The 16,713-nt window shown below is 37.4% G+C and overlaps 1 protein-coding gene across 1 annotated transcript in view; it reads right to left on the reverse strand.

Annotated features, from left to right (window-relative positions):
* The window catches only part of COL4A4 (collagen type IV alpha 4 chain), a 61,830-nt gene that overhangs the window by 23,512 nt on the left and 21,605 nt on the right, over positions 1–16,713 (reverse strand). Inside the window, exons 13-26 of the mRNA XM_066556615.1 lie at positions 16,457–16,510; positions 15,254–15,313; positions 14,597–14,641; positions 13,529–13,582; positions 9,536–9,605; positions 7,964–8,068; positions 7,232–7,396; positions 6,569–6,661; positions 6,076–6,239; positions 3,872–3,944; positions 2,484–2,590; positions 1,947–2,130; positions 1,297–1,365; positions 183–287 (exon numbers count right to left, since the gene is read on the reverse strand). Coding sequence (XP_066412712.1) covers positions 183–287; positions 1,297–1,365; positions 1,947–2,130; positions 2,484–2,590; positions 3,872–3,944; positions 6,076–6,239; positions 6,569–6,661; positions 7,232–7,396; positions 7,964–8,068; positions 9,536–9,605; positions 13,529–13,582; positions 14,597–14,641; positions 15,254–15,313; positions 16,457–16,510 — 1,348 coding nt within the window. The remainder of the gene's footprint in view (positions 1–182; positions 288–1,296; positions 1,366–1,946; positions 2,131–2,483; positions 2,591–3,871; positions 3,945–6,075; positions 6,240–6,568; positions 6,662–7,231; positions 7,397–7,963; positions 8,069–9,535; positions 9,606–13,528; positions 13,583–14,596; positions 14,642–15,253; positions 15,314–16,456; positions 16,511–16,713) is intronic.

Here is a 16,713-nt window from a genome sequence, read left to right on the forward strand (position 1 = left end):
GGAAGTGACAGGAGTTTTCTTTGGGGCAGCGTTTGTCTTGAGTACTGTCACTCTTGTCTGGTTCAGTGCTCTCTGGACACTGAGCTATTCATTTCAATTCAATTCTGCTTTACCCCACCCTACCTTTCCCTGCATTACAACTTGCCCAGCAGCTCTCCCAAATTAGGGAAGGCACAATTCACCTTCTGGCCCAGGGATTCCTGCTCCTGGCCTTCCTTGATGGCCTTTTTGCCCATCAAAGCCATTTGGTCCAGGATGCCCAGGGAGTCCTTTTAAACCTTTTTGTCCTGAAAATCAAAATGAAATACATAAAAAGGCTGTCAGAGCACTAAAATGTGTGATCTAAGGATTTTATCTTTATTCCATGCAAATTCATATACTTTGAAAACCAGCTGATTTCATCTGCTTCTAACACTTTGGGCAAGAGCCACTGCCCAAGTCAGAAACAAATCCATGGTTGCTGTTTTTCTAAATGAACATGTTCCCTATTCCATTAACAGCAGACTGCAAATCACCAGTGTTAATTAGGAAAAAAATATTTCCTACAAATTTTCATGTGGTCATGAAACAGTATTAACCTAGTGAATGACAGATGTCAGCTCAAGTTCTTATTCTCTTCTGTGCTGTGTCCTGCTTCTGGAATGGTGCAGATGAGCTCAGTACACTCATGTCTGTATAAATTTTTGTTCCCACTGATGTCAGGGAGCTGATTACACAGCTTGAACATTCACTCTCTCCATTTCTTCTCATTTGCTTGGAAATTTCAAATGTCTCAGAGGCAATCACGAGCAACACTTTGCCAGTTCCTGGGTGAGTTCTTTGAATTTAAATTGAATAAGTTGAAGTAATGATGATAAGTATTGAGATTTTAGGGCTCAATTGCAAGTTGCCATGAGCAATACAGTTTTAGAAATTACAGACTTGGAGCATATCTTTGCCTTGCACATCTCTTTCTCCTGGTATGGAGATGTACATACTCTAGGCCTTACCCAATTCCAGCCATATTTTACTCTCTCATGCATTTTCTTTGAGGCAGGACGGAGTTTGAAGCTACCTTGATTTAATTATTTCCATGGAGGCTGCCTGCACACCTTCTGATGGTGCAAATGGCAGCTGTCTGGCTCTTGATTCTATTAGAGTCTACATTCCCGTGTATTTGCAGTTTTACATTTTGAAACACATATTTTGTTGAAAAACTAGAATAGTGTAGCTTTTTAGGATAGCCTCTTTTGTTTAATTAGCAACTTAAAACTCCATTTCAGTATAAATCAAAAATTATTCAATGCATAAACATACCTTGAACACCTTTAAAACCTGGGGGACCTGGATTTCCAGGATATGGTGATGTAATGCAGACAGTTTCACCTGAAGCAAGAGGGAGAAGAAACTGGCCTATTTGACTTTAGATTAACTGGAGTCTGAACACTTACTGTAATATTTCTGGGGAACTACCCAACCACATGTGCAAATGTGCAGTGACTGTTTTTGCACATGTTATTTCCATATTACTGAAGTCTTGATGGGGAATCTTAAAATATATTTTTCTTGATACTTTCTATGAAACACTGGTGATATTTCAAATTGCTGTTGAAACAGTTGTATTTTTATACAAAAATTTTAAGGTTTTTTATAAAAAAAGTTAATTTTTTTTTAATTGTCATGGCAATTTGTTTTACAGTACTCTCTATTGCAAGAAAGAAATAATATTTTCTTTTAAATTCTATCTACAGCTATCAGTGTAGATTTTTTTTTGCCAAGCATTTTTATAACCAAGAAAACCAGGCCAAGCTGTAAGTATAAATTGTATTTTCCTATAGATTAATATTATTTTCACTCTAAATGAATAGCACTATAATATATAATACATATTAAACCATGATGGATGCTACCAAACATCCAAACATGTATTTTGCTATTTCATTCTTAACATAAACATTCAAAATTACCTTTCTGGCCTTTTGGACCAGGTGGCCCAACATTACCCATATCACCAGAGTCTCCAGGGCTACCTCTGGCTCCTGGAGACCCAGGAAGCCCCAAGCCAGGCAATCCCATCTGGCCTTTTACCCCAGGAGGTCCTGGGAGCCCAGGGGATCCTTTGTCACCCGGAATTGCTACTCCAGAATCGCCCTGAAATATAAATTCTCAGTAAGTAATAAGAGCTAATTTCTCTCCTTTCTTTGAATATGAAAAACCAAGCTAGAGAATTATCTGGAGAAATACTTTCATAATGGAGAGACTACATGGATGACATTAGTATTTTTAAATATTCAAAGGCAATAGGAACAAAGGGGTTTGTGTATTTTTTGTTTTCTGACCCTGTAATATTGGCACACAGTATATGCAGAGATTATCATCAGGAGTACCAAAATAAACAGTAATGCTTACAAGAAACTAATTTTTTAGTACATAAAAGCTTTCATAACCTTTCATAAGATAATGTGTCACTTGAAATGGAAAAAGTCTGGGGAAGTCAAACATACCTCAGCTCCTTTTTCCCCTGGCAATCCTAGTTCTCCATCTCTGCCATCAGGACCTCTTTGGCCTGGAAATCCTGGAAGCCCAGTAGGTCCTCTTTCACCTTTTAATCCTTAAAATATTTTTTGGGGAAAAAAAATAATATTTGCGTAATTTTAGGGGGATGAGGTATTTTTGCTTAAAGAAATTCTGGGTAACTGTTGATTCTATCTTCATGATAATTCTCAGTCCTTGAATTCACATTCCTTAACAAGGCATTTTAGGCTCAGGAAGGCAGTTTGTAGTTGGATACCTGATGGAACACCTTGGTCTCTCTGTAAAAGAGATGTTCACAGGCACCACAGGAATGTGGCTTTTGTCTGTGCTATATATAGAGTTAAAATATTTCACTATTGAAACACATCACAGATTTATTCTTGATTTCAGTGAAGTCAGGATATAGCAGTGCTATATGATACAACAGAATATTTGCATCAATATTCCCCAAAGGTTTTTGGTTTTTTCCCCCACAGATTTTCTTGCACCAATATTTATGAGAAAGTAACTTTTGCATCAAGGACAGTAAAACTATTCTAACACAAAGATTCATTCTGCTGTGTCAAGAAATCCTTTGCAAATAAAAGCAAATGTTTTCCCCTGTTCCAACATCTGTAAAAAAACCCACAGGCATCCAAAGCTAAGCTAACTTTTTATAAACAATAAGGACAGTCTTCTGTGAATAACTATTTTAGCCTTTCTAACTAGGCTTTGCCATCAGATTGCTGTAGTTTATTGTTCTCTTTTTTTTTTTTGCTTTTGCAAATCATAACCATAACTGTAGAGAGGTTTTGATCTATTTAATTACAAGAATTCCAGTTGTGCAACTGGTGGCCTATTGTTTCTCTTCAATGGCTGGTCAAGAGTAATTTTTAGAAATAGGAGAGGAATCTGAATAGTAATGAGACTGAGGTTTTCCTAAGAAGGATGTTGGTGGCCTAATATGAGATAACAGCTATGATATTGGTATATGACAGTTCAGGAGGTAGCTTCTGTTCAATAATATTTCTTCATTATTTCACAGTATTTGTATTCTGCTTAGTCTTTGTACAGACCTCTGGAAGACCCTAATTATCAAATGCATGACATGAGAAGTCATTTGTTTGCATTGATAACATGATGCTTAAACTGTTTTATGGCTCAACTATAGAGAAAAAAACCATAAAACACTCTGTTGATCTTGTGTTTAGCAAGAAGAGATGGTACCAAGAGAGCAGTTTGGATATATATTCCCTCTAGGTTTCAGTAACTTACTGAGCTAATGGATTTAGTAAAGAGTAAATTAATGTTTTGCTTACACTATTGCCTAGATATTGTATAGGAAAATAAAAAGGTTAACAGTAAAATGTGTGTTTACCTTTTATTCTAACTCTTCCTGGATCACCCTTCTCTCCTTTTTCCCCATGCTGTCCAGCAGAACCAGGAGTCCCCTTATTGACAAAGAAAAGAGTTGTCAGTTATCTCCAGCAAGGAATCAAAGTGGGAATTGAAGGGAAAATTAGATATCTATCTCTTGCATGGTTTCCCTAAAAAAGACCAATTAAAGTAACCAAAAGGATGCACTGGTCTCTTTTGATGGTCAGAAATAGGAGTGTGAATGGCACGTGGTCTTTTCAGGCTCTGCCATGTACACAAATACACAACTGTGCTGCTTTTGCATTAATTGATGTTTGGTGAGGAGGGAAGAAGCCACCAACAAAATGATTTTCTTAGAGGAGCTGCTGAGAGCTTCCTCCGTGCCTAGTAGCACCAATCAGTGACTCATTTTGAATATTGACACTTTGCTAAAACACTAGAAAGCTGAACATGCCTCCGTGCACACACATGTTAAAAATGAACAAACCCCGAGAAATCTCAAATTGGAAAACCAAAACCACTACAACAACTGAAAGAAATTGTAATGCCAGAGCATTGGGCCCACAGCTGCACAGATGAGGGACTGCAAATGTAATATCGAATGATTCATTTATCTCTTTCCACTGCAGACTTCAACCCATAACCCACTGAGGAAGGGAGTCTCTGGAAGGTGGTGACTGCTGGATGAGGCTGTGCTCCCAGAAGTGATCACAGCAGGAAGTAAGTGATGCTTTTTTTTTGAGAGAGAACTCACAAAGCCAACAACAGAAAATTTCATCTAGTTAGGTACATTATATTCTCAGATGGATATATGGCTTGACAGGTTTAGAGGGAAAAATAAATACTTTTCTATATTTTTATGCTGATTTTTGTTTTCAGATGTCCAAGCAGGGTGTACTATTAGTATCATCTTTGGTCACGGTCTGATCTTGCAACAGTATATATGGATCAAGACAACCCTGTGAAATTTACACAGAAGTAAAAGGCCACCAAGGTACAAAAACTGGGGTATTATTTAGGCAGCTTCCTCTGCTACTCAAAATTTTTCCCTTAAAAATAGGTGGAGCAAAACCAGTTTATAATGTGATTGACAATTTTAAATCAGGCAGCAGACTTCTGAAAAATGTGTATCTGGAACTAGAAGTGACTATCTGTTACAATGTCTAGATCTTCAATAGGCAGTGATAAGTTATTAGTGTCTGAAAAGAAAATGAAATATTTGGGAAGAAAAGAGAGCAGAAAAATGGAGAAAAATGGTTCATTAGACCAAAGCAGTTCTGTACTGAAGTGAATTATTTCTTTCCAAAGTGATTACTTTGTACTTGTTTCTCAATTAAGTAACCTAAGAACAGCAAAATTCAGGACAAGGCTTCAAGCCTTACTTCAGAGCCACAAGGGCTAAAATATACTCTCAAAAGGAACAAAAGCAGCAGAATCTCACATACACCACTCAGGTAATAGGGTTTTAAGAAAAAAAAAAAAAAAAAAAGAGAGCAAATGTAAATCTTCCAATGAAACAATTGGAACTTCAATGAGAGCCCTTCCACCTCCTTCTCTCAGACTCACAATGGATTTGTTTGCTTTTTTTTCTTTTGAAAGAACATGTTCTGGAAACTTTTAATCAATTCCTTATGTGACCAAACAGTTCTGCTATTAAAACAAACCCAAATCTCATAAAACAAAAACCAACCAAGAAAAACAAAAAAAGGCACAAAACCCTCTAAACTTGCCCCTCAAAACAACCCAAAAACCCAACCATAATGCAACGGTTATAAATCAGGGCATATCTACCTATATTTTCAAAGAAAAACCTCTCACACACAAGGAAGTGTATTAAAAAAACCTTCTATTTGGCATTATTTTGGCAGGCAGCATCCTGGATATACATTCCATATGTCAGACCAGAAGTAGTAGATCAAAATCACAGCAAGACCAATAAATTATCATATACGGTATTCCTAAATCAGTTGGATTAAGTGATATTTTGAATTACTGCTCACTCTGGGGACTAAGATAAACTATATGAAGCACATTAAAGAAAGTAAGTCTACTCCAAAAGTAAAGGCTTTTTTCACTAGAGTGTAATAAGCTAAAGTAGATAAAAGTTCCAGATAATTTTTCAGGGCACTTTCTCCACCATTCTGCTTAAATGCCTGCTGAGTTGAGAGGTTGATGTTGTTTACTGAAGCTCATGGAAGCACTCACAGGAAGCCCTGGTGATCCCACTGCACCAGATAAGCCTGGGTCGCCCTTTTCTCCGTGTCTTCCAGGGGATCCCATTTGTCCTTTCTTTCCTGGAGTACCTGCAGGTCCTTGCACACCACGGGCACCAGGAGGACCAGCACCACATGAGCAGAGGCCTTGACTTCCTACATGAAAGTGTCAAAATTACATTGAAACAGCTGAAAAATTACTACACAAAAAATAATGCTGAGCTTTTTCTTTTCTGTGTGAGTAGTGCAGCACATTTAGACCATTTTATCTCATGTTATCTCACCTGGAGAGGATTATCAGTCTCCCTTTACAGTGCTGAGTAACTGCACTAACAGGACTCTGCTGACTCAGAAGCCCCAATGCCAACAGTAACTCTGTACTTTGATGGGCCTCAACCTCCAAGTTGCCATGAACTTCTTGCACATTTAGATTTGACACTCCTGGCAAAGGTTTCATACTCAAATTGTTACCCAGGCCAACTTACCCTTCTCTCCCTTTGCCCCTTTTCTTCCTGGAAGGCCAATCTGACCTTTTGGTCCAGGTTCTCCAGGGATCCCTCTGTCAGTACAGATTACACCTTTGAAAAAACAAAATTTCCAGCCAGTATAAGTCAGGTTTACTGTTTCCCCAGCTTAGGTCATATGTCCTCCTCTCCCTTCTCTTGTTATTCTCACATAAGAAGTTAGAGATTTATTAAATGCTTTACAGGTTGTTGCTTATAGATTATACTGCAACAGACTGTATGGCTAGAATTCATGTTGACACATTGCTTCTCGTTGCTACTGTTATTTTTTCTACTTAAAACTTTACTTTTTTCTTTTCTAAAGGATGCAGATTTGGGTTTCCTCCTCAGTATTTTAACTTGAACAGTTAAAAAATAGTCTATTGGACCAAAGCGCTTTTAAAGTTTAATTTTAATATGTGTGTTACTTTTGTGGGTTTAAATCACCCAGAAAACTATGAAAATCTTGAAATCTCACTGATCAAAAGCTAATAGGACAAATATAGTTTCAACATCCCATGAAAACTTTGAAATAGCTGTGAAAATGCACTTTTCACTTCTCTGTATTTGTAGCACCAACAAAAGCAATGGATCTATTAATCTGCAGAATTCTATTCTTGTTATATGAATTGCTGTTGAACCTACTGGGTAGTCCAGGTAAGCCTTGTCTTCCTGGCTGCCCTGGTAGGCCGGGTGGTCCAGGAAATCCTGGTCTTCCTGGGATTGATTCACCTGTTCCAGGCAAACCAGGGTCCCCTTGAAAGCCTTGAGGTCCTGGTGCCCCACTTACTCCTGGCAGGCCAGGAAGACCTGAAAAAAAAGAAAGGTAAACACCCACACAACATGAATGTGAGATATCAAGGAGGAAACTCCAGACCATTCAGGACTGCCCTGAAGAATAGCTTCTATATAACTAATGCTTGAATCCAAATCCTTAGGTTTTTCACGATCCACAAGAAAAGAGGTTCCTGCTGTAGACCTTCAAATGCTTCTTTTCCTCCTTCCCTCCATTATCTCTTTTGCAGACATCCCAGTGACTCCAGCTCCTCATACAGAGCAAAGCCATCCTCAGCACATCCCTTTATATCTTTTTGGGATGGAGAGCAGACATTTTAAGCACAGCACTCCAGACACAGTTATACTGTGGATTTACCATCGTAGTATTCTCCTTTGTCTTCTGTTCCTTTTCTAGTCATTCCTAATGTTCTACTTTTGTTAATTTTGATAATTTTGTTTCTTTTTCTGGCTATTAAGGGCTGAGTTAATATTTTTACTGAACAGTCTTCGATGCATCAAGAAAGACCAAAGAGCAGTTTTCTTTCAGCTGCTTTCTTTCCTTCTGGTGTACAGTTCACATTTATCCTCTACTTCTCTTACTTGTTCCATCATATCCTGGTCTTCCTAGAAGGCCTGAAGGACCAATTGGTCCAACTGACCCCATTTCACCAACAGGACCTGGAAATCCAGGATCTCCTCGTGGACCTACAGAGAATTACAGAAACATGTGAGTTGAACACCTTGGAATTGACAGGTTAAATCTAAATTGAGCTGAAACCAAAATTTTAATTTGGAAACTACACAAGAGTAAAATAACTTATGAAACATTTTAAAATGTGTAACAATTTAATTTTAAGGTGGGAGGATTTGGTAAGTTTTCTATGGATTCCAGCCCATTTCACAAGCACATTTTTAACTCTTTATCACTTTGTAGAAGTATCTTTGTGCTATGTATTACAAAATGCTGAGAGAAATGTTCGGCTAAAATAAACACATGTAGCATTTAAAATAAATATGGATTTTGTGTTATGTGCTTTGGCAGTACACACAGGGACATAATTGCAGGATCACCTCAGTTGAAATTATTCAGATTTTTAAAAGTATATTTTCAAAATTGCTACAAATAATAAAATTTAAACTTGCAATTGCATAGTGATAAAGAAAATCTGAATCAGATGCACACAGTTTCATTAAATTGGAAAAATAAAATATTGGCAGTAGTTCTGTTCTCTATTGTTCTAAAGGCCTCTTTCTCTGAAGATTGTATCCACTCACACACCATGTACATAACTGAATGTTACTTGAAATATTAAGCATGGGGTTGTTTGTTGTATGGGCTGGAAACCATGGTAGTCTGTGGAAAAAATTTAATTTATTTTAGGATAAGACCCCTATCTAATGGGGAGGTTCTGCTGAACGGGGGTTTTGTACTTACTTCTGTGATCACAAGAAATTTCTAGTGCTGTACTAGCAATACAATTTATGATGAGCTCTCTGTTGAAATATTCTCACAAGACAAACTCTTCAAGTATTAGATGCAAAAGTACAGCCTTGCAGGCAGCAGACCTGTCTGTTCCCCACTGCTTCCTGCTATGAAATAAGAATTTCCACACATTTTTTCACCCATTAGATGAGTAAGATGGGTATAAAGGGAGCTGGGACATTAAAACCCAGCCTGTAATAAATTGACAGGTATTCTGTTGGGAGTACTAGTCCCAGGATTTTCCCCCTGCAAATAGGAAGCTTGAGTGTAGTCTAAAATCTGTGTGTTGTGGCAATACTGAAAACAGGAATCCTAAATGGGAAGGCAGGTGTTCTTATCTGCTGTCCATTAACCAGCACGGGCTTATTTTTCATGGATTTTTTTTGTAGCTATGCTTAGGTCCAAGAACAAGAGAATCCTTCAGATCTAGTTGTGACTGTATGCACAAAGATCTTTCTCACAAGCTGACATTTAATGTGACATATGTATGTTTAATGTAGTTCCAGGAAGATCAGCAAGACAAACAAACACAAAAGGTGGCTGAACCCACAAGCAGGGGGGTGGCCTGTGGCCACTGGCAGTATTTTAGGGTTCTGTCCCCTGCACCGCTAGTAACCCCTTTCACACACCTTAGCAAAACAGGTCCTGCCCTTTATACAGCACAAAGACTAGTCAAAAATAGATATAACCTTTTATAGGAAGCGGTGGAGTTCCAACAGCTCCAGGAGGACCTGGGGGCCCTTTTTCTCCTGGATCCCCCTGTAAGAGTCCAACAATAATTTTTTTTAATATACAAATATATGGAATATTTCAACAGTGGAGAGGTAAGGATGTGACACACAAGGCGCAGGAAACTTGATTTTGACACTGCAGCATTTAAAACCAAGCAAAAAAATTTGAAATAATCATTATCTTTCAGGATACCAGTGGCTGAACAGTAATATAGCCATCACACATATCTGACTCTTCAGAAATTGTGACTGCTCTATTTGATTTCATTCATTTATTGTAAATATGACTCAACTACAGTAAATCAGTATCCATTTAATTGAAAAATTTTGATTTAACAACCAATCTGTAATTAAAAATTACAGAAATTCTATATCACGATTAGGATATTACTTCTATGACAGATAAGCATAAAGAAAGTTTCACTGTCTAACAGCTATTATCAATGGTAAGAGATACTCAAAGCTCTTACAAAAAGTTTTAAAACATCTGCATTAGGGAAACATGAAAGTGTTTACTAATGGTGAGGAAAATCACTTCTGCTTTGAGGTTTTCTAGATTAACTTGGATTTTGCTACTTAGAATTGCAAGTGAAGTGGACTTTAGGGAAGTCTTTTGTGTGGCAAATTGTATTAAACCTTTTGCTTTGTAGATTAGAAATCAGCTCTCCTTTTTCAGCAAATGGGAACTAAGAAAACAACAATGTCAATGTGAGAACTGTGGAGTGAGGCTGCATTCCCAGACTGGACTCCAGGGCCTTTTAGGACACAGTCAAGGACAACTGGATACCCATTTTTACACAAGTGAAAACAAGGCCTCTATGCCTCTTAGCCTTTTTTCTTTTTTTTTTTTTTTTTAATGCTATCTCTGCAGTAGTTCTGTCACTGACTGCTGCCCTCTTGATCTCTGGCCTGTTTCCTTTGACTGTATCTTGCAGAATGAAAAAATATCCTTGTGTCATCTTTGGTTCTTTTAAACAGGAACATAAGTTTGTCTTTCCTAATGACACAGAAGAGCCTTCTGTGTAGCAGGAAAGAAAAACTAGTATTTTCCTCCTCTGATAAATTTAGAAAGGATTTTGAGCTTCAAAATTAATTAATGATGACAAATAAAGATTTGTATAATGGATGTATTTGGCCCAAGTCTTATATCATTTTCATGCTGATTTTAAAATGACACAACCAGAACACAAGAAAGAACTGAAGAGTAATGAGCCAATGTCAAACATGTCTGGTTTTGGTATCTCAAGTAATAAATTCTGGTTGTGGTCTCTGAAAATCTGGTTATAGGCTGTTAGGGCTAATGACCCTCTCTGGCTGGCAGCTGACTATTGGCTGTGTTTTCACCATTGGTACACTCCTACACAATGGCATAGATCTCTTTAGATTATTTTGTTGATTGATATTGTTTTCTCTTCCCACAAAAACTTCAGGAAACTCAACTTGCTGACAGTTTATTAAAAAAAAAAAATTGTGTTGCCAGCATCCAGGCTTAGGCATCAAAAGCTATGGCAACAATTCATTGAAGTCCACTCTGCTTTTAGCAACAGTTAGCATTTTTTAAACAAGAAATGTACTTTCAGTGCAACTGGGGTTTTTTTCTGAGTTACATTCACCTTAAATCTGAATGCTTCTTAGATTTTCTATGAATATCTTTGTTTCAGAAAAATCTACACAAGGACAGGCTATTCCCAGGAGAAGTTATAATCATATTCTTGTTCCTTTGGTGCATGTGAATTTTAGTGGATCATAAGCAACAGCTGGTGAGGGCAGCTGAACAGTTGATGCAGTCTGGATAGGTCTGCTCCTTTCAGGAATAATCAGATTTCTCCAATGGTTTTCCAATCAAAACTACAGCATCTGTGCAATCACTCAGGATTTTGCATATCTGTAGTAGTTATCCTTTTTTAATTAAGTTGTGTCTATAATTGATTTGATTTCTTTTGCTCTGAGCACTAGCAATTGTAATTTCATCTTTCTGATTCATTACTACAGGACTTCAACCATTTCCCTGGCATAACCTACCAACAATTAATCATGTTTTTGTTTGCTGTTTGTAGTGTTAACTGATGGCGACTCAGGCTGTGGGCTAATCAATGGAGTCTGAGGAATGCACTATCCTGTCTATAAAATGACTTGTCTCAAGTCTGTTAATGAGGCCCTGAATTAAAACAATATGTATATCAGGGTGAAAACTTTTTAACAACAAAACACTTAAGATTTGATTCTAGATTTTGGGAGTATTGGACTGCAATGAATTTTCTGTTTAAATCTGATATGCAATGTTTCAGTTTAATTAGTATCTAAATTATACCACTGTGTTGTGAAGTTGATAACAGCCAAAGGAGATGAAAAGTAACACCTGTGGGAAATTTTTTCTCCCAGGGTACGACCACATAATTAAAATCTGGGCTGAAGAAGCTGGTCTAGCATTCTCCTAACTTTGAAAGTAAGTCTGTGACTAAGCCAGATGTTTTTATTGTACTTTTACTTATTTACTCTATGTCTTTGTCATTTCTCATTTGTAAACATGCTTTGAAAAGCTGTCTGTTGCTTTATATTTGTGTGGTTTCTACTGTGTTTTTAGCTGTATACTACTTATGACAAGTTTGCACCAGCCACAGTTTACTTCTTTGTGTCACCACAGATTATGTAGAGCATGTTCCAGTCTTCATCTTTAGTTTATAACAGAGGTGATTTTTGTGAAAATCTCTTGAAGAAAATCTACTGGCTTTTATGCAGTTTTCAAAAAAATTATTTCAGAAGAAAATAAACATTCCCTGACTTTTGTATTCCAGAATATTTAAGCCAAGTTCATTAGCAGCACTATTTCTGCAATAATGTTTTTGTCCTCTGTACTGCAATAATAACTTTGATGAGCTTTTTCAACCTTGGTGTCTCAACTGATGATTCTGTCACCCACCTTCTGCATTGCAGCATTTCTCTTCTCCTCTTGGTCATACACTGTAGACCACTTGGACCCTATCCCAGGACTCCTTAGGCCTTCCTCCCTGTCTAGACTCACTGCTGCCTTGCTCCCTCTAGGGTAGCATCCAGAACTGCTTTTTTCTTCTGAGTGTGCTTTAGGAAATATAATAGTTCCTTTCATTCAGGTCTTTGGTGTTACTCAGAATTACAACATGATTCAGTAATCAGAATTTCATTTGTTCTGCAGCCTGCAGAAGAAAATTCATAAACTTCTGTCCTGAAATACCACTAGACTGACACCTGGATCTTCTGACATTGTTTTAAGCATCTCTTCCACACTTTAAATATTTTTCTGTTTCACTGCTTAGCCCTGGGCTGTGACACCTACACTTCTAATCCCTAGTGGAAAGCAGCAGGTATTGTAAAATAAAAGTTAGTGTCATCTAAGTGAGCCAAAGTAGGAAATGTTTAAACACAGCTGGTGTGAAGGAGTCCATTTCCTTACCATTCTGGTAAACATCTTGGAACAATTACTTAAGTGAACAGACTGAAAACATGCCAAGAGATTTTGTTAAATCATGCAAACAGGTCCATCTGAATGTAATCTTGCCACCTCATTTGGGGCCAGTTCTCATCCTCGTTTATAGGATCATGCTATTAACTAAATAGCAGCTTCCTTTACCTCCCATAACTCCCTGGGAAATGCAGCTCAGCTGTGAATACCTTGCAGACTACTACAATTCATGGATTAGGTAGCTATCCTGATATACTTACAGATAACTATTGGGATCAACAATTCCTATGGTATGAAAAATAGAATTTCCACTCTCACCTGTACCAGCTAGGAATGTTTTCTTACATTGCTATTTACTACCATGGTGATGAATAACTATAACTATCATGAAAACAGTAAGCATTTACAGAAACTATGACTGTATAAAGGAAAATGTCCTGATACGTGGGTATATTTGGGAGGAAATACTGGCACAGAGGGGGATTGGGGTGTGAATATGTCTCATTTTTTACCTGAATGCCTGGATAGCCAGGTTGTCCAGGAAAACCAGCAAATCCTGTTTCACCCTGGAAAGGAATACATCAACACAATTTGATTAATCTGTTAAGACATAATTAATTGAGTAAAACCTAGTAAACCCAGTTATACAGTACTGTCATGTTATAATTGTGTCCAGAGAATTCACTGGGTTTGTACAGGAGGTGGTGTTTCACCGACTCTCCTGTGTTGGAAAATTCACAGCCTGTATTGGCAGGTTATTCAGACAGTGCTCAGCAGATTCAGTGAAGCTGGGGCACAGAATCAGCTGGAATACATACCAGCAGTCTCTGATAGACTGTCTGCTTAATACAGCTGAAATTGGTTTGCTGCTTGCTGAATGATTCTCTTAAACTACTGCATAGAAAGCAGCTGCACATGAGCTCTCTTCTCTTTTTATGATTTTCTAATATACTCATCCAGCCAGTACTCAAAGTCTTTAGGTAGGCAGGAGTGAAAAACAAAGTGAAAAGTATTTTTGCAGATAAAACAGTCACCTGGAACATAACTCTAGAGGCAAATATTTATACATTAATGTGATTTAGAACAGCATGATCACTATCTTAGCTAGAGTTGAGCAAGATACAGGTCTATATACGTACATCTATTGTTCTTTATTCCAGTAAGATCTTGTAAGTTCATAAGTAAAATTTAGCAGACTTAGCATCACTGGAATTTCTCAAGCCAGAAACATGAACAAAACATGCATGCACCACAAAATTACACAAACCATGTCACCATAGAAAACTAAGTTAACATGCTGCATAACTTTTCTATTATGCTGTATGTGTGTCCCACTGACTTTTCCTCCTCCTTGCAACTTCAGATTCCATTAAGAAATTTCAGCCAAATTTCAGAGTGGTAGAAATTCAAAGACACAGAGTTCATGCAGCTTCTGTGGCAACAGGTAGTAGAACAGAAAAGAAGGAATGCAATCTGATCTGTGAAGTATGTGGAAATTCCAAATCTGCACAAATCCATAGAAAACAAAATCTCATTGATCCCACTGTTCAGGGAACTGCTTATACTTTCTGCCTTCATACCTTCATTCCAGGAGAACCTGCAGGTCCATAAGAACCAGGATGACCCTGATAAAAGCAAGTAGACTGTAAGCTACAACAGTAAAAACTTATTTAAAATTAAACCTATTCAGAACTGCTGATAGTTAATGTTACATTGCTAAATATTACTTGGGATAGCTTCCAAAACCTTTGAAAAGCTTTTACAAATAGTTTCTGTGAGAAATGGACAAGAATTAGAACTATAGACCAAAGCAAACCAGTCAAGTTTTCACTTAATTTTTTTACCATATTGCATCAAGCACAGTAGTGGAATGCTGCTGCACTTCAGCAGTGTTAGGCAAATCCAGCACAAGTAAAGTTGCAGTGAAAAACTGCCATTGACAAGTATGGAGAACATTAAAATTACTGTGTTAGTACTGTACAGTACCAGAGCAGCTTTGTGCTGGTCCAAATATTTAGAGGATAACCCTACAGATTACTTTCTTTCCAAGGAAAGTCTGTATGAGCTTATGTTTAAGTCTGAGACAGGGTAAATCCCAGGGCAAGTCTCCTAAATATTCTATACAGGAAGCATGACAGATTAGTTTAAAAAATCCTTAAAGTCTTTCTTGAAAATGCAAACTTGAACTGCCTAATTATAGTGAATTTATGATATAATTTATTGTGCAACTTTCTTACCCGCAATCCAGGGAATCCAGGAAGGCCTTTTTCACCTTTTTCTCCTCTCCCAAGTATGCCCTAGAGCAGTCAAAATAGTTATTTTAACCAAGATCAGTGAAGTGTGCCATACATTTTAATTTTTGTGCATGTTTACTAAATGATGTATACATTACATAGATGGATCTTGTTTCACTTGTGAGGCTCAGTCACTGGGGCTGACTTCACACAGCATCACCAGCAGTGCCTAAGTAGCTCCAGTTATCTGAGGAACCTGCTCAGGTCTCTTCTCTAAGCTTCATATTATTTCAGCTGTTGAATTTTTATATATTTTTCCTAAAGTTTTGGGCATTGTTGAGCTGCTTCAGTTGATTTCTCTGCTCCTGCTTATGACTAACAAGTGCATGTATTATCATCTACATAGACAACTAGTACTGGAGCATGCATATAAAGCCTATCTTTTTCAATGTAAATAGTAAAGAAAAAGATTAGCTTTGTTCTCTTTTCCAGTGCCAAGTAACAGTGGTCCTTTTAATGATGGAAAATGAGCTTCTGAAAAAGTGCCAGACTTACAACTCAGAAATGTGATGTTTATGCTTCTCATTTCTTCTCTTCTGCTACAAAGCTGAATAAGTTTTAAACATAAACTAGAGTCATTCTTTTGTCTCCAATTTCCTCTTTTTTTCTGAGATCTGACAGCTTCCTGTCTATGGATTTTCCCCTTCTGGCACTTCAATGTTTAAATTGATCATGTTGACAGAAAGAAAAGACAATGTAGAATAGACAGTAAAAAGCAACCCTCTCTCCAAACAGGTGACTCTGCCTTCTCTACCCTTGGGGTTCTCCACAATGTTAAGTTAAAGTCTTCCTTCAACCTTCTGTGGTGAATATACATCATTCCCCACTAAGAACACATTCAGATCAGCTCTGTTTCTCTTCTTGAGGAAAAATAATCTGTACTTGTATTTTCTCCACAGTTCTAATCCATTATGTCAACAGAACAACTGGCAACAACACAGATTTTTTGCTACCAGGCAACACTCAATAGGTATGTATAAAACAGACTCAGAAAGATTTTCCAAAGGGTTTTAAATATTTTTGCTTTCACACTGATTTAGGCAGTGATTAAATTTCACAGCAAAAAATGCTGTGCTTTAGAAGTTTAACATAATAACCACACAAGGACTTTGCCAGCACCATGAAAAAAAAAGTCCCATTACTTACTTTGGGTCCACGTGGCCCTCTGTATCCTGTTACCCCAGGTAATCCTTTTTGGCCCTACATAGAAAAGGAAAGTTTTTGTGTATATTAATATGCAGGATATGCCTATGTGCTGCTTAACTTTTTTAAAGTCCTACTCTGAATTAGAAGTGTTAAACAGTATGTTTTTAAGCACTGGGTGTATTTCTTTATGTGTCCTAGACGGAAGAAAAACATTTATGTACTTATCTTTATTTCTGTTAATGCTGTCAAACCAGCAT

Source organism: Molothrus aeneus, chromosome 10 (assembly GCF_037042795.1).
Source record: "Molothrus aeneus isolate 106 chromosome 10, BPBGC_Maene_1.0, whole genome shotgun sequence".
Classification (NCBI taxonomy): Eukaryota; Metazoa; Chordata; class Aves; order Passeriformes; family Icteridae; genus Molothrus; species Molothrus aeneus.